General features: G+C 35.7%; 3 protein-coding genes across 12 annotated transcripts in view; 1 reads left to right on the top strand and 2 right to left on the bottom strand.

Annotated features, from left to right (window-relative positions):
- Positions 1 to 2,975: 2,975 nt before the first annotated feature.
- On the bottom strand, positions 2,976 to 3,941 carry LOC145578029 (uncharacterized). Its single transcript, XM_081635435.1, has one exon. It carries the CDS (start codon positions 3,939 to 3,941, stop codon positions 2,976 to 2,978), a length of 966 nt encoding a protein of 321 aa, XP_081491561.1.
- An 8,631-nt stretch (positions 3,942 to 12,572) lies between these two features.
- On the top strand, positions 12,573 to 18,749 carry LOC145579215 (mitochondrial ATP-independent inner membrane protease subunit 1b-like). Of its 2 annotated transcripts, XM_081636464.1 has the most exons (6): positions 12,573 to 13,922; positions 14,048 to 14,263; positions 14,373 to 14,600; positions 15,853 to 15,963; positions 17,663 to 17,718; positions 18,156 to 18,749. In XM_081636464.1, the coding sequence occupies exons 2-5, from the start codon at positions 14,138 to 14,140 to the stop codon at positions 17,693 to 17,695; spliced, it is 498 nt and encodes a 165-aa protein (XP_081492590.1). In that variant the 5' UTR covers positions 12,573 to 13,922; positions 14,048 to 14,137; the 3' UTR covers positions 17,696 to 17,718; positions 18,156 to 18,749. The 2 variants fall into 2 exon arrangements, with proteins under 2 accessions (XP_081492590.1, XP_081492591.1); XM_081636465.1 differs by having other exon boundaries at positions 12,573 to 14,263.
- A 1,833-nt stretch (positions 18,750 to 20,582) lies between these two features.
- Positions 20,583 to 25,063, bottom strand: part of LOC145580225 (tobamovirus multiplication protein 1-like) — a 34,893-nt gene continuing 30,412 nt past the window's right edge. For all 9 annotated transcript variants that reach the window (XM_081637640.1, XM_081637641.1, XM_081637644.1 and 6 more), the window contains 4 exons: positions 24,774 to 24,848; positions 22,361 to 22,436; positions 21,166 to 21,332; positions 20,583 to 21,008 (listed from right to left, as the gene is read on the bottom strand). In XM_081637640.1, coding sequence (XP_081493766.1) covers positions 20,985 to 21,008; positions 21,166 to 21,332; positions 22,361 to 22,436; positions 24,774 to 24,848 — 342 coding nt within the window. In that variant the 3' untranslated portion in view covers positions 20,583 to 20,984. The remainder of the gene's footprint in view (positions 21,009 to 21,165; positions 21,333 to 22,360; positions 22,437 to 24,773; positions 24,849 to 25,063) is intronic.

The following is a 25,063-nucleotide window of genomic DNA, read 5'->3' as shown; positions in this document are numbered from 1 at the left end:
CGAATCAGCATTTCGCAAGGGATCATATTTGATCTTAACTCCAATTTATTGAGCGAATAAGTAAGCAACTTTACTCATTTTGTGGAAAGCATAATTTTGACTTTCTAGTCCATATATGATAATCAATTTTATAAGACAAAAGCTAACGAATGCCCCGGGGGCATTGGAAAAGATAACTAAAAGTAGAAACATTAACTTGTAGTAAACATTAATTACACCAATCGCCGCGTGATTTTAGCATACATTCCTAAAGTAATACCATTTTAGGAATTATTTTAAAGGATTATTTAAATTAACGCCTTGATGAGGGTGTTCGTTGGCAAGATCTATTTATAATGTTCTACACTTCTATTTATACATGAAGTTCCATTACTTGGATTTTTGTGTCAACAACTACAAACTAGGAATGCTAAAAATATTGTTACAATTCTTTTTTTTATAGTCTTTAACATTGATGCATATATATATATATATATATATATATATATATATATATATATATATATATATATATATATATATATATATATATATATGTATGTATGTATAGAGACTTGTGAGAAATCTTACTATGTAGCATCTAATGATTAAACTTGTTTTTGTCTACATATGTAATGTTAAGAATTTTAGTTGTTGAACTGAAATTATTTTTTACGGAACAAAAATCATACATTGAATTAAAATTTTTTTCGCAAACGGGTAATTTGGTAAAATCACTAATAGTGTTAGCGATTCTACCGTAAATAGTACAAATTTTTGGCCATTTATTTACATGTTTGTCATTGATAAACATGCCATATCATGTTTATCAAAAGGATGGACTTGCCCCAAATTGACCTTTATGATCAACATATTTTGTCAATATAGTGTTTAGTCATAACAACCAGCTCATACATGTGCTTCTTCAGCTGCTATATCACCAACAACCATAGCCAAGACTATAACTCCATTTGCTAACGCAAACAATTGTGTCTAAGTTGTTTCCTCAATTGAAGCTAACACCGACACCACCATCTTTATCATGTCCGAGTTTCATATATAAAATCGTCCAATGACACCACCATCCCTAGTGGCGAAATTAAACGAAAATCTTATGAATAAAAGGTGAACACCGACACCACCATCTTTATCATGTCCAAGCTTCATCTATAAAATCGTCCAATGACACCACCATCCCTAGTGGCGAAATTAAACAAAAATCTTATGAATAAAAGGTGAAATTAAGGGCTTGGTCGAACCAAAGGGTCTGTGGGTGGGAGTGACCATTTGATCTTGAAATTAATAACCCGAAAAGCTTGCCATTGTGGAGAGAGAGAATGAGTGATTTGGGACTGCCCAGTTGAGAGAGAGAAAGAGGAGTGATTTAGGGCTTTCCCCTAACCAAACGGACAGTTGGTAGTAGAATAATCCCACCTTTTAACAATCTTCTCAAAATGGTCCCAAATTTCAATTAACTAGGAACAATCCAACCTTTAAGGGTGGTCTTCTCACATTGGTCCTTAACCTGTAGTTGATCGGTTTACTAAGTTAACATGACACGTGGTAATCTCTTATTAATTGAATTTTGCATTTTCACTCCTCTTGTCCCCTCCTTTATTCATATAGTCCATCCTCTTCTTTCCCATTAGCTTTTCTTCTTCCACTACAATTTTTTTCCTCCATTGCAATATCTTCTTACAGCTCGTGATTCCCTCTTCAGTTCACAACTCCGATGACTTCAAACCCCCAAAAATAAATACATACCCAAAAAAAATTTTACCGACTAATCGAAGTACGAAGTTTATTTGTCAGATTCTTGGATAAGGGTTTGATGCACCGAAACTAGCTCATAATGTCATTTTTTCCCCAAAATTAATCTTGTATAAAAAGGACTTTTTGACTTTTACCACTAAAAAAAAAAATCAAAAATTTTTTTTTTACCACCAAACTTCTAAAACATTATTTTACCACCAAATAAAAAATAAAAAATTATTTTTTACCACCTGTCGTTAAAAACCTAATGAATTTTTTAAAATTCTTCGATTTTGGTGTCAAACACATGCTCTTTACAGGTTTTGGGGGGCATTTTGGTCCTAAGATCCAATTTGAGGTCAAAATTAACAACAAATGATTAGAAATGCCTCATTTTGCGTGTTTAAAAATATGTCAATTTGCATAAAACACGCAAAACGAGGCATTTCTAATCATATTTTGGTCAATTCTAACCTCAAATTGGATCTATAGGGCCAAAATGCCCCCTAAACCTATGAAGAACATGTTTTGCACACGAAATTTGAAGATTTTTTTTAAAACTGTTAGACTTAACGGTTTTCTTGACATTAAGTCTTAAAAATAATTTTAGAATTTTTATTTTTGGTGGTAAAATAAAAGTTTTAGAAGTTTTGGTGGTAAAAAACAATTTTTTTTTTTTTTTTTTGGTCGTAAAAGTCAAAATTTCCTAAAAAAATGAAATGTCAATTTTGAAAAAAAAAAAAAAAAAAAAAGAAATGGGACATTATTTTGTTGTTGGGTTCAAATTTGTCTTAAGAGTAGTAGCATCATACAATCCCATCATTCTTGGTTGATTATTGTAAATGCCACATTCTAAACAACACTAAAAAAATCACCTACAAATTGATTGATTAGTTGTCTTTAGCAAATTTTCTCCTGTAAAGCAATACATATCGTACATAGCTTATGCCTACAAATTCCATTAATTTATCTTGGATCTACTCTTCTCTCTGATTAATGTGGTAAAAGAAATGGTGGGCGGATTATTCGAGGTGAGGGGGCAAAGCGATGATATCAAGGGGATGGTCAGGACATGGTTGAATCAGTGGCAGATCCAGAAATCATAAGTAGCGGGGTCACTATAAAAATGATCTACTATTCAAGCAAATTTTATAACTATTAAAAATTAAAAATTCCACAAATAAAATATAAGTCATATAAGATCCTTGAAAAAAACCCATGTAAAGTACAATACATAAATAATTCTAAGGTAGTTGCCCTCGACGAGATTTCATATTTTGAAAGTGGTACATGACAATTTCGTTGGAAATAGTCTCACAAATATCCCTTTCAATGCATGCCACTAAACAATCATTTAAAAGTTGATAACCCATCTTATTACGCAATTCGGACTTCACATATTTCATTGCAGAAAAGGTTCTTTCCACACTTGCAGTCGCAAATGGTAAAAGCAATACTAGCTTTATGAGAATATGCACCGATGGATATATCACATAATTCCCTGTTTCAACCATCATATTACAAAGATCACCAATTCCAACAAGACCTTGAAACTCATCACGTAGCCGCACATCAATGATAAAGTTTCTCAACTTAGAAGAAAGTCCCCTAATATCATTTGAATCAAAATCATAGGGATATAGTTCTGCCATTCTTACCAATTTCACCACATCAAAATTATGGAATGAGTTCTTATGACACAAGCAAGCCACACAACGGAGCAACTCCGTATTGATTTCATTGAAACAATTTTTAAGCTCTTGAAGTTGTAAATCAATAGTAGCATAAAACATCTCTACACGACAGTGATGTTCATATGTGATTTTTGGAGCATTTCTCTTTGGTCTTCCTGGAGTCATATAAAAATCATTCATGTTAGGAATATCAATATCATGACCATAACAAAACTGATTTACCTTTTCTATCAAATCCTCAAATTCATCATCTCTCATCAATTGGAGGCGTTTCTTGGATGCTCCGACCAAATCCATTGCATTGATAATATCTTGATCCTCTCTTTGCAAAGCTAATGACAACTCATTTGTGATACCCAAAAGATCAAACATGAGGTGCAGGATGAATGCAAAATCAAATGAGCGTAATGAAACCATAAGACCACGTTCATTCTTTCTATGTCCCGAAAAAGAAGCATCACTATAAATGAAATCCAATACATCAATCACATCTGGGTACAACTCAATCAAATTCATCAATGATTTATAATGAGATCCTCACCTTGTTTCCCCCGGTCTTTTTAGACTAAGTTCTTGGTTTAACCCCTTTCTAGTTTCAATCTCACCATTATTTATTTGCTCTGCAACTCTGATCTCATGGCACGTTTTTCTCGAAGAATATCTTGCCTCTTACAAAAGATCCAACAACATTGAGTATATCAGAAACGACATCAAAGAACCAAATTACATCAACATGATTCTTAGAAGTTCCTACAAGTGTTAATTGTAATTGATGGCAAAACAATGAACATAATGAGTTGATTTATTTTCATTCAAAACCAATGTTTTAAGTCCACCAAATTCACCACACATATTACTTGCCCCATCATAACCCTGTCCCCGTATGCTTGTCATACTTAACCCATTTTCCAATAACAAAGATCCAATGGCAGATTTGAGAGATATGACTCAAGTATTGGGAACATGCATAACTCCAAGAAAGCGTTCCACAACCAAACCCGACTTATTAACAAAATGCAACACAACAACTAATTGCTCTTTGACAGTAGATTCATTAACTAGTATGCCAAACAAATCACCTCCAAGTTCTTCAATAATAGCTTTAGTTGTTTCTTTAGCACATGCATGCACAATCTCTTTTTGAATACTAGGAGCAGTCATTTGTAGATTTTTTGGGGCATTGTTTAACACAACTTTATCAATTTCACCATTCAAACACAGCAGCAACTTTTACAAGTTCAATGAAATTTCCCCGATTACTTAACTCATCAAATTCATCATGACCACGGAATGCCAATCCCATCCGCAATAAATATCTAATGCATACAATAGATGTATTTAAACGAGTCTTATAATCATTTTTCATTTGAGGTGTTTGCAATGGATTGAATGCTGTTTCAATGGAAGCATGGACATTTTTCAGATTTAAATATATTTCAACAGCTTTGTTGTTTGAGCTTTCAAAATCACCAACATGCAAATCTAACCTATCCTTTTTAGTCCAAGATGAAAATCCATCAACAACAAAAGCTTCACCCCCACCTTTATACCCCTTGGGTTTGAACAAGTAGCATGGCAAACAAAACAATGCATCTTTTTTTAATGCTATATTCTAACCAATTGCTATAATCATCATACAAACTAGAGTTAAATCTTCTCAACTTATTGCAAATCAATTTTTGGGGAAAGATATGAGTGCGAGGTTGGATAGGACCAATGGTAATATATTTTTTTCTTACCGCCTCTTGGAATTTAGAAGGATAGTCCGAAATTCGTATTCTTTCTCCCGGATCAATTTGAAGATTTTCTAAATCAACTTGCTTATCACAATTAGGAACGGGTTTCGACAATTTTGGTCCACTCCCACTTGTACCTTCATCCACTCGAGCCTTTTTCATTATTACAAATTTGTCCATAACTGAAAAAATATGAAATATACATATATTAATTAGAGTCTAGACAATAACAGTAAAAAAAAATCTTGTCAATTTCGAACATTCAAGAAGGTATACTACCATATTGTATAGGTTAATACTTAAAAGGTATAAATCTAATCTAACAATTAACAAATATTAATAATTTGATACTTAAATAATAATTCATATAAACTAAAATCAAATTAAAGAACATAAAAAATTAAAAACCTAAAAAAAAAAAATTACCATCACAGACTCGCAACCGCACAACCCACAACGTCACTATTGTCTATTGATTGTTGAATCTTGGATGATTGGATTAAAAAAAATTTTAAAAATAGGTTTTGCTTTTGGAGGTTTGACTTTTGGTTCTTGGGTGAATTTAGGTGTGTAGGGAATATTTCAAGCCATCCCACATTTGAGCCCCACTGTGATCATACACTTAAGCATGGTGGCGTCCAAAGGGAAGGAAGCTAGAGCAAAAGAGTCGCCAACAAGTTTTAGGAACTTGTAAACCGTTCACGAGGTGAAGTTACACCCCTTAACGATCCAGGAGATCGTCAACTCCAAAAGGTCTTGAACCAAATAGGGTTCGGGGATGAAGGTACAAATCCGACCTAAAAGAGATTGAACCTGCCCTAAAAATAGGCATCTACTTTACTCTTTTCGTATTCATGTGTGCTTTCTGACTAACATGCAATCAACAGATTAACCCTAAACCTGTTTATCTATGTTGGTTGAACTTTAATGCACAAATAAATCTATTATTGGCGATCACTTGAATCATAATCATATTAGCCTAAACAAGATTATTAATTATCTTATTAAGCGTGATTACAAGTACAAATTCCCTTTAAACATGCATAAAAGGTGTGATCAAGCAATAACAATATATAAAATATATCAAGCAACATGATAAATCATCATAATAATCATAACAATAATTATAAAAATAATCATGTTAAAGCATAATATTAGCAAGATCCTAGGCATGATACTAACAAGATTAATAACAAACCCTAGCATGTCACTAAGCATTAAAGATCAAAGCTTTAGCTCTAACATGATACTAACATGCTATTGATACGATATTAGAAAGCATAGGAAGCACCCTAAACATGATACTAGAAAGCAATAATAACATCCTAAGCATGATACTAGGAATTAAGCAAATTTAGACATGCTTTCTACAAGAATAGAGCAATAAGACTACATACTTTGATGTCTCGTACCTCTTTCTAATAACAAAATACACGCGTTAGTAACTTCAAGGAAAATAATAAAATCAAACAATTAAATTAAATAATTGAAATAGAGATTTGAGACCAAACCCTCAGAAATTATAACCTTTCACGTCTAGGGCGAAGGCAACTTCGAACTCGGCTAGGTGTGTCTAGATCTCGTGTATGAGAATAGATCTAGAATTTTGTTTGTGAAAAACTAGAGAGATGAGAGCATAGAGAGATTAGATGAGAATAGATAATTGTTGATGATTGTGGATGATTAAAAACGGAGGTTCAGGACCCTATTTATAAGAAAACAGTCCGGAAATAGGTAGAATTTGATAAGGAATAAAACTCCACTCTGTCGCCGCAAAACCAACCTTGTCGCTTGGCGACAAGGTCTGTCGCGTGGCGACATGCCTGTCGTTTGGCGACAGCCTGGATTCCTACGCGCTTTCAAACACGGAGTCCACTTATCAATCAAAATTGACTTATAAAGTCCGTATGAAAACTGAAATCGTATTTTCATAAAATAATATTTTATTCCAAGTAAAACTTATCAAAATATATAATTATTAATTCTAATTTTATTAGGACTTAAAAGAACCTTCTAGAGAATTCTAGAAGACTATAATTAATTCTAATAACTTTAGGAATAATAATTAACATTGGGCCCTCCCCTAGATCATCGGGCCGCATGTAAAGATTAAACCGGGCTCAGTTTAGTATTTTGGCCATAACTTCCTCATTATTCATTGGGCTTATAATATATCGTTGGAAAACTCTTTGCAAGCCCCATCCAACTACACTATTATTGGACCTTTGTCGTGGACCAAACTGAAATGGATTGACTATTTTCATAAAATAGAGTTATTTTTCGAAAACAGAAAGAAAGAATTTTTAATAAAAACTAACCGCAACACCGGACCTTTAACACTTTGACCTTGTTCGATAATCATTCGACGCAAAAGGTATTCATCACTGGGTTTGGTTTTGGGGAGACACATTTGGGTGTCTACAAGGTGATAATAATATTAAGAAGAAAGAATAAAAAGAAGTGAAAGAACAAAGAAACAAACTGTAGAAAAAGTGATGGTCTACATTCACTTACAAAAATAATAAATAAAAATAAAGTAGGATAGTCATAATAGGAAGTCTTGGAAACGTAAATTAGGGGTATACAATTTATCTTTATTTTTTTTACTTTTTCTTTTTCTAAGAATATGAAAAGCCCCTTGAAAGTGGTAAATAGGGGTCACTTTTTAGCATTAAGTAGGGTCATCTTTGTATATATAATTTTTTTTTCTGTACTTTATAGAAAAAATTTTCACCAAGTGGATCAAGTGCCACCCCTTATTCTCACATACATCCGCCTCTAGGTTGAATGAGGAAATGAGGACAGATGTCAAGTTGTTAAGCAAAGTGATACGAATAGTGGATCGGTGGTATAAAATAGTAAAAGCAAGTTAAGCAACATTTACCGGTTCTTCGCACAAAAAAAAAAAAAAACATTTACCGGTTTCTCAGGTTAATGGTTACCAGGGACCAATATGGAAAGACAACCTATAAAAGTTGGATTATTCTCAATTAATTGAAAATTGAGACTATTTTGAGGATAACACTTTTTTTTTTTGAGGGGAAACGTTAGCAGGATATTTATTTCAAATCAAGTTCCGCTAAGGTTAATAGGCCTTGCGGGAAAGAGTTAGTACAAACTAGCTCCGAACAATTACGCGTATCCCACCTAGCAACAAGATGGGCAAGCGTATTACCTGCTCTACGAACATGAGAAAACTTACAAGAAATGAAGGATCTTGCTAGATTACACACATCATCGAAAATCAGCCAAATTGGAGCAAAGCCTTGGACACCTTTGTTAATCCTGCTTGTGACATTTGATGCATCACTCTCCACCCATACCTGCTGGTGACCCATTCTCTTTGCCATATTACATCTAAATTGAACAGCAGCTGCCTCGGCTACCTCAACTGCACAGCCAGCAGCAATCCTCTTCGTAGCAGCCCATAGGATAGCACCTTCCTCGTTTCTTACTACTGCACCCAGCCCACCTATAAACCCCACACCAATATGTGCGTCCACATTGATTTTCACGACTCCAGGTTGAGGGCAGCTCCACTTAGACACACAGGCAGGTCTGGTAGAACTTGAGGGCTTAAAGACTCTTGCCGCATAAATATCATAGTCATGCGACATTCTAATAAAATCAGCAGCAGTTCTACAAACATCAAGAATTTCATTTTCATGCACTCTACGGTTCCTGCAAAACCAAATAGCCCAAGCAATTGTCATCACCATACGCAGCACACTTCTTTCGACTTTCCCATCCATCCACATAAGCCACTCAGAAAACATAGCATGCCTTGGAGAATCAGCAATAATTTCAGATAGCCCATACGTTGCTCAAACCTACTGTACCTCAGCACACTCAAAGAGAGAATGACCAATAGACTCTACTTCTAGACCACACCCAACACACCGATCATCAGGGGCAATGTGGCGACGTAACAGCTCTTGCATAACAGCCATGCTACCCTTGGAAGCCTTCCAAACAAAGTGACCAAGTTTAGGAGGCCCACCTAAATTCCAAACAATACGCCATACCTCATTAATATCACCATTGTGCACAAGCGTACTCCCTAATTTGCCCAGCCAATAAGCAGACTTCACACTACAAATACCATCTTTGCTCGGCCACCAATAGCGCATATCACACGGCAAATTATGGGATAAAGGAATTTGCTGAATTAGGGAGCATACCTCATCAGAAAAATGATTATATTGTACAACACTTGCTACATCCCACTCACCACACTGCTGATTTATAAGATCACAAACACGAAGGTCGGGATCAAAATTAGTATCATGGGTAGGAAACACATCCCCTGGAATCCACGAGTCGAGCCATACTCTTATATTCACTCCATTCCCAACCCTCCACTTAAGACCTTCAAGAAGAAGAGATTTAGCACTCCACAAGCTCCTCCAAGAACAGCTCGGATCATAGCCCCTATATGCTTCCAAAAGGGAGTTATTTTTAAAGTATCGAGCCTTTAAAATAGCATGGAGCATCGAATTTGGGCAGCTATACAATCTCCACATTTTCTTTGCCAACAAGGCTTAATTGAAGACTTTGAGATCCCTAAATCCCATGCCTCCCACAGCCTTTGGTCTACATAACGACTCCCAACTATGCCAATGCATCTTTCTTGTCGTGTCCGATGAACCCCACCAAAAACGAGCCAAAAGAGAGTGAATTTCATCAATGAGCCCATCCGGTATTCTGAAAACGCTCATCATATAGGTTGGGATCGCTTGTGCTACAGCTTTTATTAACACTTCCTTCTCGGGTCTAAATAAAAGATTCTCCCTCCACCCTTGAATTTTCCACCAAATCCTCTCCTTTATACTTGCAAAAATGGCTTTTTTCGATTTTTCGATGATAGTCGGTAACCCCAAATATTTCTCATGTTTCTTAACCTTACGCACCCCCAAAATATCAACAATCTCTTTTCGACGATCACTATCCACACTCTTGCTGAAAACCACATCTGTGTTTTGTCAGATTAACACTTTGACCAGATGCCCTCTCATACTTGCTGATAATATCAGCTAAAACGGAGCATTCACTAACAGTTGCTTTTGCAAAGAGTAAACTATCGTCTGTAAAAATAGATGACACTCTGGGGGCACCCCTGCAAATTCTTTCCCCATGAATTAAATTCTCAGAAGTAGCTTTTGATAACAACGTTGAAAAAGCATTAGCAATAATGAGAAATAAGTACGGTGATATAGGATCTCCTTGTCGCAACCCCCTAGAAGGTATAACCGACCCAGAAATTGCCCCATTTACTTTAAAAGCAAAAGAGACACTCGAGAGACAATCCATAATCCGTTGAACCCAACCGTCACAGATACCTATCTTATACATCACCCTCTCTAAAAAAACCTCATTCCACTCTATCATATGCTTTGCTCATATCCAACTTAAGGGATACATTACCCTCTTTTCCTTCCCCTCCTCTCTTCATAGCGTGGAAAATCTCAAAAGCAATCAATGCATTATTAGTAATTAACCTTTTCGGGACGAACGCACTATGATTTACAGAAATTATTCTATCCAAAAAAGGCTTCAATTTATTAGCCAACGCTTTTGAGATTATTTTATACACAACATTGCAGAAACTTATAGGCCTAAAGTCCGAAACACGTTTAAGATCATCACATTTCGGAATTAAGACCACACAGGTTTTATTTACATCATCTAATATCCCTTCACCACGCCACCAACTCTTGACAAAGCATATAATATCATTACCAATAATATGCCAAAATTTTTGATAAAAAAGAGCATGCATACCATCGGGTCCTGGGGCCTTGTTTGGGTGCATTTGAAAGAGAGCATATTTGATTTCCTCCGCGGTTGGTTCGGCACATAACAGCTTATTCATCTCATCGGAAACCACATTGTCAATACCACACAAAGCTGGATCAAAATCAGTGGGTGAGCACGAGCTAAATAAATCCTTGAAATAACGAGAAATTATCTCTTCAATGTCGATCTTCCCCATTCTCCAAATCCCCTCCTCATCAAGCAAACCCGAAACTCTATTGATACACCTACGGCTACTAGCTTTTTGGTGAAAAAACGAATTATTTTTTGTCACCATCTTTGAGTTCATTTGCTCTAGACCGGGCATGCCAATAAGTTTCTTCAAGACGGTGAAACTCGTCTAATTGGCATGAAAAAGTCTTACATTGCTCGAACATGATTGCATCTGGCATCCTATCTTGCGCCTCTTTGAGAGCAGCTTCTGCTTTTTTAATTTTTTTTCCTTATGTCACCAAAGCACTTAGCAGCCCACATAGACAGTAGCTTAGAGCATAATTTAATACGATTTGCAGTTTGTTGCCCCACACTACTCACCCATCCCTCCTCAACAACCTTTCCACAATATTCATTTGACAGCCACAAAGCTTCAAATTTAAAGGCTTTTTTCCCACCACCCCTCTCATAATAATTGCTAGTACTTAAAAGAATCGGTGCATGGTCAGACCGATAAATAGGGTAGTGTCTTACATCAATTGTAGGGAACATATTACACCACTCTCCATCTGCGAGAAAACGGTCAAGCCTCTCCCTCTTAAAAGTTGCAGGCGATGAACCCCTCTTCCACGTGAAAATACTGCCCTTAAACCCCAAGTCTCTCAACCAACAATCATCGATGGAATTCCGGAAAGCATCCATTAGACTTTTACTCCATGGCACCCCTCCCTCCTCTTCATTATGACTCACTATCTCATTGAAGTTTCCGAACATCACACAAGCAGGGAACAACTAGCTCAGATTCTCCTCAACATAGCCCATGTAAGGTGTTTATTTTCTTGCTCCGGCCACCTACAGACCCCCACCGCTCTCCAAGAAGGTAGATTATTATTATCACACATATCTACCACAAAGTGGTGTCTAGAATAAGTGCTCACCTTGACATTCAAGTCCTTCCACCAAAAACCCATACCACCCGAGTTACCTCTACTACTAACACAAATGCCCTCGGTAAAACCGCATCTATTACGAACTCTAGTCAGACTCACATCATCAATCATTGTCTCCATTAAAAAGACAATGTTTTGCCTCTCTCTCCAACACCAATCCCGAAGAGCCTAAACTGCCGAGGGTTGGCCTCGGGAAAACCGCATCTATTATGAACTCTAGTCAAACTCAAAATTTTCATTGCTCTTTGAGGGGTTGGATTACACCATACCTCTCTACTTGATTTACCCCGTCTCTGGCAAAGATTTGTGCTCCCAATTTCTGTTTTTTTAGTCCCCACCAGTCACCTTCACCTTGGGGAACATACTAACCGGTTCATTTAAAGATTGTTTAACTGCCCCACTCACATGATGAATGAGATCCTCACTTTCCATAAGAACCTGGTCCCCCCCATCCTCATTTCTCACTTTCCACTTCCACTTCCCACCTGCACCTTTATTTTTATTTATTCCACCTAGAGAAATCTGGTTGTTAGCATCCCCAACTTTCCCACTCACATTACCCGTATCCCCTACACTCCCATCAAAAGTATCCATAATCGCCCCCTCCTTCAACGCCCCCTCACTCTCGTTACATGCATACCCACCTTCAGCATTCATGCCCTCAACATTCACCCTCGTCGGTCTTAAGACAACCTTTTGAGTTTGGGGATCAGTTACAAGAACCAATCAAGATTCCCTCTCCCGTGGGTTCATTTCCTCCTTTTGTTGACCTGGTGATGCAAACATGAGTTTTCTTGCTGCGCCAATGGGGCCAATTCTGATGGCTTCAAGATCATTATAAGATAAAGAGCGACTACCTTTACCACCGCTCAATTTTGCAAGTAATTTCCTCTCCTTCTCCCTGGCGCTTTGGGCATATTGTGACACTTTTAATGGAGAAGCCCTTAGCCACGGGCCATATTGGTACACAACCTCCTTACTCCTTTCATCATCAACCTCTTTCTTAGCACATTCTTTGTCTGTATGGTCCAGCACCCCACAATAGAAACAAAAATCTGCTAATCGTTCATATTTAATGTCAATCCACTTCGACTTCGCCTCCCCCGTCGCCAAGAACAACCCCATTCGAAAAGGTTTATTAACATCAATTTGCACTTTAATTCGCACATACTTCCCCAGGCAAGGGGATCAAATTCATCAAGTTCAATAAAACCCCTAAGAAAGTCCCCGAGTTCAGAGAGAATTCTAGCAGAACGTTTATTGAAAGGAACATCCGCAAGTCTCACCTACATAGGGGAACGGTTGAACTCCACCTCGGAAGGCTGCTCCTCCCCTTTTATCTCCCCAAGAAAAACAAGCTTGTTATCAAAGAACCATGGCATACCATCAATAACTCTCTGTTTGTCATCCTTATTAAAGAACTGAAAGACGAACAAATTTGTATCCACCATTCGAATACTAATATTGTCATTCATTCGCCACACACTAGTAAGGATTTTTGGTTTCAACATTGAAGGGTTTAACAGTGCAAATCTTCCCAACCAGAGCCAATTGAATTAGCTCCTGTTTTATTGGGTCATCACTCACTTCGTCAAGATTACCCACCACAGCGTTCTTGTCCTCAGTTAATCGCAACTTTTCCCACTCCTTAATTATTTCATCATCCATGGTGTGGAAGAGAATCTCATAAGAGAATTGAGAATTTTATACCAAAAATCAGCAAGATCGCAAGAGAAATTGAATTGAGAAAGAACTTCAAACGCGAAACCCTAGACAAGGACGGAGACCCTAGGCCAGGGACGTACTATCTTTTGGCATGTTATTTTGAGAATAACACTTTAAAGGTGGGATTATTGTTATCAATTTTTTCAAATAAATATTACCAAATCATTTGTTGCTTTTACCAAAATATCACTTATTAAATGAATACAAAATCAAAATTGCCTCTAAATTACGGTTTATCATAAAGATCAACTTGTAAGGATCAACGAGGCAACCCTCCTAAGGTCACCGAAAAAACTGTACTATTTGACAAACTGAAGAAGGTGAAGAACAGAAAATGGTGTTCAGAAATTCCGAGTTCTGGCGATTCTTTATCAAAGAAGCTTCAGATACATCAATGGCGGTCCTCAAGTTCTTCTGCTTCCTCCAAGTCACTCGCACCTATGTTCTCGATGCTGCCTGCGTACTCCCTCTCTCTTTCTCAATTACCAATCCAATCTAAACTCCTAATTAATCAACACCATTAATTCTATAAAATTAATCATGCATTTCTAATGTATATTTTTTTCCAGATTCCAGGTGCAAGTATGGTTCCAACCTTTAATGTCTCAAAGAATAATATAGTTCTAGTCGATCGAATTTCGCCTCGATTTAGCAATGTTGCTGTTGGAGATGTTGTCATTGTTTGTTCGCCTGAAAACCCTAGAAGATTCATCACTAAACGATTGCTCGGTGTCGAAAATGATTGTGTCACGTATCTTGTTGATGCTAAGCACAGTGACGAATCTAACACCATTGTGGTATGCTTACTTAATTCTTTAGTAAGTAGTTAATTTTTGGTGTTATACTTTCTGGCATTTTGTTTAGTTTTTCTTTGGAATCTCTATGCGGCGGGTTTTAACCCTTTACTCAAATCAATTGTTAAATTAACCCCTTTTGCGTTGCAATCAAGACCCGTAGTTTTTATACATTGTGTTTGATGATGTATCATTGAGTCTAATTAAAGATTTTTCCGCTAGTTTGTTCTTCTCAAAAGCTATCAAAGGGGAAATGTGGATTACCAGCATAAATTCAACATTGTTGGTTTGCGGTATTTATATTATCAAAGGAGAAATAATGATGTTAGGGGGCAATTTAATCATCAAAATCCTACCTGAAGAGAGAATGACACCTTAAGAGGGTGTAAAATCTAAAAAAGATGAATCATAAAATGTACATCTTGTTGATGATTTGGTGGCATAAAGTGATTGGGTGGGATTATGAAAATGTGTGGTGTTAGACCATGAGATTTAAATGTTTGAAGTTATGGGCTTTATTTGCCTTTTCTGAGCCCTTTTACCCATCTTTCGTGTATAGATGTTATGAAACACTTCCAATCAGAATTCGTGAATTTATGAAATACTAATGTAGTATCATGTTAATAATTATTCAATTGTGTTTTGCCTAGAACTCTACGCCGATCAACGGCTATAGTGATTTTGTTGTCCTTTAGTGAAGCTCATAAAGAATATGTTTATGTTGTTTGCTATAAAACAGAATATGAGTTTTGGGGCTTAGAATGATCATACTGAAGTCCAGATTGACAGCTTGATACAATGTTGAAATAATGGAATATTTCCTAACCGTTCTAATTTGCTTTATTGAGATATTCGTCAAGCTTGATGATGAAGGTTTATATTTTAGATGATATCAATGTCATATTGCACACTCCCCTAGGTGATTATCTGCCAAAAGAAATGTGTGTATCCTCTGAGCATAGTTATACATCTTCAGAGTCTACAAGCTTCTAGAAGTTTGTGATAAGTTTACTCAATGATTAACATGGGAGAACCAAGGGAGTTTATTACCCTTTATATCAAGAGAGTCCAATTCTGACCTACATATTGTGATTTCTTGTGCTATAAGTAATGACGGTAATCACTAATCAATGTCCTACTGTTAAATACTAATTTATTTATTTATTTTCCCCTGTTTTAAATCTTTGCGTATTAGCCGCGGTATCTGTCAAAATTTTCTCACCGTGTAAAATTATGATTTTCCCATATTGTGTAGGTGCCAAAGGGGCATCTATGGGTGCAAGGAGATAACATATATGACTCAAGAGATTCAAGAAACTTTGGCCCCGTTCCTTATGGTCTTCTCTATGGAAAAGTATTTTGGAAAGTAAGTCATCAGAGTGAATATTTTCTTACACTTCTTTCAAGATAAAACTTGCTTTGCTATCATTTTCTAATAGAAAATTCTTGCTTTCACTGTTAGCTCTTTTCTTGTTTACATATCAGAACTTTGTGCTAGCAAATTATATTTTTATATTTCTGATTAGTGAATGGAAGGGCTGAGGGATCTTCATTTTTGTGGTACATGGGTTGCCTGATCATCTGTGTTACATAAAAACAAATAGTAAGTTGTCTGGACTTGACAAAAATTGTAGTGACTGGTGATGAGGGTTGAATTTGAGTTTATAGGATGACAAATTGCTACATACCCTCTAAAATGGTTCTCGACCATTAGACTGTAGGAGGCTATACTGTTAATTTCAAACATGGTTATATCAATTATTACTCCCAAAATAATGAGCATAAACATTGACTATGACTATGAGCTATTTTACTTTTCATTAATCTCTGAAGTCAATGAATTGTGAATCTTTCAACTAAATATAGACTTAGTTAAAGTCCGTTCTTTACTAACTTGGTGATTGGGGATTTATTAATTCATGATGTGGTTTTGAAGATGGATAATTGTAGACATTTTTCACTATTTGCAGCTTGTATCTAATTTTATTTATTTCTCTATATTTTTGTTTATTTATTTATATGTTGACTTGATTAGCAGCTCTTTGTCTATCTGTGTTTATCTGATGTGTCTTAGATAATGCTTCTCACAAAGCTTTTTCATCTTTGTTAAGCATGAATAATAATGCTTGAAACTGTTTGTTCTAGCTTATTATTTATCTAGGGTGTTGTCATATAAATGAAATTTTGGTTACATGTAAGAACTCCAACATTACAGAGCATAAGTTAGTGGCTAGTGTCTGCAGGTGCTGCAGCGGCTTGGCTATGATAGCATAAGTAGACATGGTTTTTTTATCAAACATAATTTTTGAATAAAATCAGAAGCCAACTTTTATCTATAAGTTTTGAGAGTAAACTATATTCTTTTAATTTGTCATGCCATGTTATTGGAGTAATGATTTTAGTTTTCATCTGATTATTGACAAAACCTGAGCTTTTGACATTGAATTGCCACTCTCTTCACTCAATGACCAATATTTAGAAATACTTCTGTCGCTGGATCTTTTTATCTTTTATGTAGTACAACCAATTCTCTGTCTCAAGTAAGAATATCTTTCTACTAGCCACATTGCATCTCCAATTAGATAGGTTTTCATGTATTCAGTTCCCATGTTGCCAGATCTGATAATGTTGTATTCATACTAGCTTAAAGCTACTTTGTGATCGGATCTGATAATGCCTCCCAAGTCTTCAGGGCAGAAGTTTGGGAGTCAAGTTTGAGCTGATAGTGAGACTTAAGTCTGAGTTGTTAGTCAGGAATTTCAATCAAGCATGTAAGTTTGGGAGTCAGGTTTGAGCTGTTAGTGAGACTTAAGTCTGAGCTGTTAGTCAGGAATTTCAATCAAGAGCTGTTAGTCGGGAATTTCAATCAAGAGCTGTTAGTCAGGAATTCAAATCAAGTGCTGTTAGTCAGGAACTTCAATCAAACATGCAAATTTGAGTGGATGGCTTGTGTGTGTGTGTGTGTGCGCGCGCGCGCGCGTAAAGTTAGAGTTATGTGTTCCTATATTGAAGTCTTTTGTTGGGAAACATTTCTTGTCTAAATTTGTTATCTGGACATTTTGTAGATTTTGCCGATGAAAGATTTTGGACCATTGTGATTGGTTCCTACAACCAGAGAAAGGTATGCATAATGCATTTAATATTCAATCCAACAGTAGAAGTTGTTCAGCTGAGTTTTTTTTTTAATTGTTATTTTCCATTTCAATTTCCACTGTTAGATATGACAAACAGACTTGTTTACTTTTAAAGATGGCAATGAGTAAAAGGAAGTTATCATATCTTAATCTGACTAAAAAGACCTTTAAATGACTGGAGTGATTCCTGCAAAGTAATTCTTGACTGGGTATGTTTGGGTACATGTTGAAGGGAGCTCAAATGAGCTTAGGCTGCCTGCTACAGCTCTAAAATCCATTCCATTACATTCTCACATTGAAATATGCTTATTTTTGTGCCGAATATGGAATAGGTTTCAAATGGAATAGTTTGTATTTAAACTAGATATACTTAAAGATCATTGGACTTCTGTGTTTCTAAAATGCTCCTCTTTTTCTGTTCCAGTCTGCAGAAGAAAATTGTCAACTTTTTGTTTACTGGATCTAACTAATGAGCTCTTTGACAAAACACAAGTATGCCTCATGGTCTGGCAGGGTACTTTGCTGACAGTGATCGGCAAAATGCACAGAATTCAGGACGGGATGTAAATGCACAAGTTATTGCATTATTTTTTACACTGAAGTTAGTAAAGTAGCAGGGCACAATTTTGAGATGCAGATATTCGTAAATGCCTTATCTTGTTGGTACCCTGTATTAATTCTTGCTCAGTTCACATTGGTATTTATTGCATGAAGTTCTTTGTAGCACTAGTGCAATTAGTCATTTTGGTGAATGTGACCATCTTATGGTAAAGTACACTTGTTGGCCAGCTCAGCTCCCTCCCTAGTCTTTTGATTTGACGATCTTATGGTAGACTACAGGGTGCATCATTGAGGCTTACATCGTTGCTCGTTGATCACATAAATTTCCCACTGAGCAGTCTTCTGCATAGAATGGCTCCTAAAAGTTATTGTAAACAGCGGTTGTCATTGTGAGATCTTACACATTTTGACGCTTGATCATATTTCCTGAGATACGGGGTACTTCTGCTGTAAATTCACATTGTTGTAGGCATGTAAAATACAGTTTAATACTAAGGTAGGTTGTGAATTTGCACTTTAACAAATACAATAATGATAATAGTAGTAAAACCATTAATTTTATTCCTCCATGAGCTAAAAGTGGACTTATCAGTGAGTGACCTTTTATACTGGGGTAACTCACCGAAGATAAGTTCAAAATTAAGTCGGCTTTAGCAAAGGTGGAGTAGCGGGTTTGTGTTTTTTTTTGGTTGGCCATGCGTGAGAGAGTTATGTTGCTATTATGGGGATATTTGTCATGTTAATAGGGTTGATGATCTAAGTGTATATTTGTAATTATGGGGAGGAAACCACACTACATGACCTAAGGGACTGTTGGGTCGCGAGAGAAGTGTGGAGAAATGTGGGAGGACCAGCAAACACGAGCAATTTCAGAATGGGAAATCTACAACAGTGGATTGTGTGCAACATAAAGGTACAACAACACAACTCTATATCTCCAGAAATTTGGCCTACATATTTTTGCAACTGTTATTTGGTGGATTTGGAGGTGGAGAAATCGTGTTGTGTTTAATAAAACACATAAGACCCCCTTTGATATTAATCGGTTGTTACTTGATCGATGAAGAAGTTTGGCGTGTGCTTGGGGATGATATGGTGGAAGATGGTACTATTGTTAGAACACATAAGGAGTTTAATGTGAGATGGAATTCTCCTCCTTGTGGCCGGCTGACTTTGAATTCGGATGGAGCAGCATACAGGATGCCTGGAGCTGCGGGTGGAGGTGGTTTGAATCAGAGATTGAGGGGGAAAGATGTATGCTTATCTTTTGAATATGGGAATATGTACTTTGTTCAAGGCAGAGTTGCTAGCTGTGGAATATGGACTAAAGTTAGCTAAAAGGATGGGGATAACAAAGCTCCAGGTGCAATTAGACAATCAGACAGTAGTACTTGCGCTAAGAGGAGATTAAGCTCACTAAGGAGAATGTGTTCATAGCATCAATGAGTGTACGAAGCTAATAGATGACACAAATTGGCAATTGGAAGTCACACATATATATCGAGAGAGAAATAGAGCAACAAATTAGCTTGCCAATCCAGGAGTCACACAAAACAAATAAGCGAAGTTGGTTCAATTACCGACCTTGGTCTTAGGTTGTATTTCACGTGATGATAGAGTTGGTGTAGCTTTTCCCGGTTTTGTTTCCTCTTTGTTTTTTCTTTTTTTTTTTTTCCTTCTTATTTATGTTTTTGTTTTGGGGCCAATCACCTCGTTTGCACCCATAAAAAAAAAAAAAAAATAAACTAAAATAAAATAAAAAAATCTAATATTAACTAATACTTCCTCTGTTTCTTTTTAGTTGACACGTTTCTTTAGTCACAAATTAAATCATTAATATCTTTAATTGACGATAAACAAAAATTATAAAAAGGTGATATTTTGAAAATATGCATTGTGACGAATCTAATAAGATCTCACTTGACTATATTTTTCTTAACATATAAATCACAAAACTTGGTCAAAGGGAGGTGTGTGAATAGTACTTAAGTCAAAACGTATCAACTAATAAAAAACGGAAGTAGTATATACTTTCATTTATATCAAACTTTGCCAATTATTCCAAAATTAAGAGGGTCTAATGAAAAAAGTATGGTTGTACTCATGAATTATTTATTTGTTTTCAATTTCCTGGGCTTCTATTTCCAACTACCACATGCATTTTTATACTACTGTGAAATTTGATGGCAAAGAAAGAACGAAATCCTCCAGCATTTTCATTTTGAACTTCTAAAGCATTTTAAAGAAATGAGAAAAACGGGAAAGTGACAACAAAGAAACAAAGTGTATCTTACAAAAATTATAGTAATATTTAATTTAAGGGGTTAGAACAATGTGACAATTCTTTATAGATGCATGTAAACTATGATTATACTAGCCATAGTGACAGGTTTCACCGAGCTGAGCTACAAAATTTCACAATTTTCTAGGTCAGGAAAGAAGTTGGCTACCTTCTAGCGTCCTCCAACCATCCCTTTGAGGATCGGAAGAGGAGTGGATCTACTATGTACAGATAATTCAAAGAAAGACAATTGAATTACAGGGGTATGACTATGGTTCTTGAGTAAGCACTACTCGATACGATAAACCAGTTTCTTGCAAAACTCAAAATGTCAAATTGCCCAACCTTTTGCATGTGAATAGCAATATTCTGGCCAAGAAATTTCATCCAGGTATGTTTCAGACCACTACATTAGATGGGACTTGCTTTTGAACCCTGTGACAGTAGGAAGTGTAAGTTATTTTGGATTTTATTGTGCATAATACTACAAAACTAGATGTTTTTGCCAGATGAAGAAAAGATAACTTTAATGTTTTGGTGACAGCATAGCCATCAAGGAAGGATGCAAGCAACTGAATATCTGACAGCAAACCTGATTTTGCAAGCTTGTTACAGCAGTCCAGCGTTGAGGATTATCTACTCCTGTTGATCCATCACTAATGAAAGTTACTATTGATGATTCTTCAGCTCTATCAGCCACCCTAGAAGGTGGTAGCTCTCTCATGACCCACAATACAAAGGCTGCGGGTGTTGATGAACCTGCATGCAAGAGCTAACTGAAAATCATAATCTTCATCAAAATTTCCTATATGTCAATACTGGCAAGGACTACAAAAGCATCTGTCAGCAAGTAAACTGGGATATGAAAACAGTCAAACCAAATTATAATCAACATTTCCAATCGGAGTCTTTTAGAAAATGATCAACTACATTGAGATAAACTAACACAGAATGCAACCATTTAGTTTGAGATGGAGGAAATATATTATTAGAGGATAAACATTATTTTAAATGCGCTTAGCCAGAAGTTAGGATTCCTCTACATTACTAACAACTCCAAAACATGCTATGTGAAAAGATCCTAAAAAGCAATCGAGGTATGAGCTCTTGGCAATTTTTCTATCGCCCCATTACAAAATTTTGTTATTTTCTCAAAATAGTTCAACTCCATAACTCTATTTATCAAGAACCTTCTTTCTACTTCATCATCTCATTTTGCTTTACTTTCTTATTTTACAGATGCTCAGATGCTCTGCACAGACTACTCAATTATCACTTGCCTGCAGGAGATGTGCATTCTATAAAGGCTGAATAGAGATAACAAAGATAATGAAACAGAAAAGGAAAGATGTAGCAATGAGAATATTATGTCAACAAAGAAAGAAGGCATTCCACTACATTGGACATGCTTTTCACCTTCTGATGACAGCAAAACTTTGCCTGAAGATTTGCGAAAAAGTATCCATCTATAACACATGCTAAAAAAAAAACTCTAATCAGTTTTTGTGTCTAAGGTATAATTGTGTACTTTGAACCAGGTGACCAGGTGTTGAAGAAACCAGTCCAGGGAATCTCAATTTAAGTCAGGTACCATAATAGTGGTGCTCACAGCACAACATTATTACAAGTTTCCCTTAGAGTTCTAAGCCCATTACAGAATAGCTAATAGATGAATAATAACCATGATCGCCACTTCTATGTGTGTAAATGTGGGCTAAAAATTATGCAGAGACAAAGTAATGATTCAATGTTAAAAACAATGAAGTGATGAGAAAAATTTCAAGTACCTATAAAATAATACAACATCAACAAGATACCAGTACAATACACACTAATGTGCTCTTGGCGCCAACGATAAAGAACCTGTTGCAATAGCATTGCAGAACTTTTAGAGGTTAACATGCCACAAAAAATACAACCAGGAAATGGCAATCTATATCCAAGTAGGATAGTGTAGACACCCATTTGTGTCTCCCCAAAACCAAACCCAGTGATGAATGCCTTTCGCGTCGAACCATAATCGAATGAGGTGAAAGTGGTTGAAAGTCAAGTGTTGCGGTTTAGTTTTATTAAAATTCTCTTCTCTCTGTTTTTGAAAATAACTCTATTTATTTGAAAATAGCCAAACCAGCTTAGTTTGGTCCATAATTATGGTCCAATAATAGTGTAGTTGGATGGGGCTCGAAAAGACCTTTCCAACGATATATTATAAGCCCAATTCCGATGAATATTGAGGAAGTTATGGCCAAAATACTAAACTGGGCCCGGTTAATTATTTACATACGGACCAATGATCTAGAGGAGGGCCCAATGTTAATTATTATTCCTAAAATTATTAGGATTAATTATAATTTTCTAGAAGTTTCTAGAAGGTTCTTTTTAATTCTAATATTATTAGATTTAATAATTATTTATTTTAAAATAGACTTTTATTTGGAATACAACATTATTTTATTATTATTATTATCTTAAAAATACGTATTTTATCTTCTGTACGGATTCCGAAGATCAAGTTGATTAAAGATCGGATTCCGCGTGGAAAAAACGCGCTAATACAGGTTGTCGCCTCGCGACAGAGTCGATTCCTGGCGACAGCGTGTAGTTTTATTCCTTATCAAATTCTGTAATTTTTCGGACTATTTCCTTATAAATAGGGTCTTGAATCTCCGTTTTCATGGATCAATTTCTTCCCATCAATTCTTACTATCAATTCTCTCTCTTCTCTCTAAGCAATATAGCTTAATTCTTTCTCCCTCTCTTTCTAAACCAACCTTTCACTAAACACAATACCGCATTCACAAGATCTTGAAACGTCTAGCCAAATTCGAAGTTGCCTTCGCCCTAGACGTGAAAGGTTTATACTTTTCTGAGGGTTTGGTCCCAAATCAAGTCTAAACTTTTTAACTCTTTCTTTCAATTTCAATCAATCAATCAATCAATCAAAGCCTTAATCCCAAAAGTGGGGTCGGCTAACATGAACCAAATTTGATTATTCCGTGTAGTCATCAACATAAATCTTTCTCCTCCATCCCTTACGATCCAAAACTTCATCCTCACGTAAATCCATGCACTTCATATCCTTCCTCACTCCTTCCAACCAAGTCATCTTTGGTCATCTTTCTTTCAATTTATTTAACTTAATTCTTTAATTGTTCTTTATTATTTTCATTGAAGTTTACTAACTTGTGTATTTTGTTATTAGAAAGAGGTACGAGGTTTCAAAGTAAGTAGATTAGCTTACTCTCTATTTCTTTCACAATGTAGAAAGCATGTTTATTATTGTTTTATGCTTCCTAGTATCATGTTAGGATGCTTTTTAATGCTTTCTAGTATCATGTTAGGATGTTATTTTATGCTTTCTAGTATCATGTTTAGGGTACTTTTACTTATTTCTAATATCATGTTAGCATGTTAGTACCATGTTAGGTATAAAGCTTTGATCTTTATTGTTTAGTGACATGCTAGGATTTGTTATTAATCTTGTTAGTATCATGCCTAGGATCTTGCTATTATTTAAGCTTTATTATACCTTATCATGATTATGATTATATTATGATTATTATTATTATAATTATGATTATTATTATGTTTATTATTATGTTGCTTGATATTATATTTTATTTGTTATTGCTTGATCACACCTTTTATGCATGTTAAAGAGAATTTGTACTTGAAATCACGCTTAATAAGATAATTAATAATTTGGTTTAGGCTAATGTGATTTTAACTCAAGTGATCGCCAATAATAGTATTATTTGTGCATTAATATTCAACCAACATAGATTAAACAGGTTAGGTTTAATATAATGTTTGTATGTTATTCGAAAAACGCACATGAATACGAGCAGAACAAAGTAGAGGCCTATTTTATAGGGCGGGTTCTTTCTTTTGTATATTGGATTCGTACCCTCATCCCCGAACCCTATTTGGTTCAAGACCTTATGGAGTTGATGGTCCTTTTGGATTGTCTTTTGGGTTTACAAGTTCCTAAAACTTGTTGGCGACTCTTTTGCTCTCTTTTTCTTCCCTTTGGAACGCCACCATACTTAAGTGTATGATCACAGTGAGGTTCAAGTTTGGGATCATAATGCTTGAAATATTCCCTATAGATAGCTTATATGAATGAAAGTAAATATGAAATCCAAGATTCCAAGATAAATTATAAAAAAAAAAAAATAAAAATAAAAATTCAAGACATACCGGAACATAAGTAAGAAGAGCTATAAGAGCACTTGTTGTGAAACACACAAGAGAAACAACAGCAAGACCGGTGACCTGCACATCAGAAAGTGTAATCAAATGAAGATAAAGATGTGCACATCTATAATACTAACTTCTAAGGGATGCCATTCCAGCAATGCATCTCTGGTGCATAAAACCTATATATCTAGATGCTAGTGTAACATACCATTAATCACCATTGCAGATTTAAATATCAACATACGCACAAAATCAATAACTTTAAAATGTCTAAATGAAATTGTGTACCC

Source organism: Chenopodium album, chromosome 14, assembly GCF_948465745.1.
Source record: "Chenopodium album chromosome 14, dcCheAlbu1.1, whole genome shotgun sequence".
Classification (NCBI taxonomy): domain Eukaryota; kingdom Viridiplantae; phylum Streptophyta; class Magnoliopsida; order Caryophyllales; family Amaranthaceae; genus Chenopodium; species Chenopodium album.
Note: the sequence above shows the minus strand (reverse complement) of the source record. Positions and strands in the feature narration are given on the sequence as shown.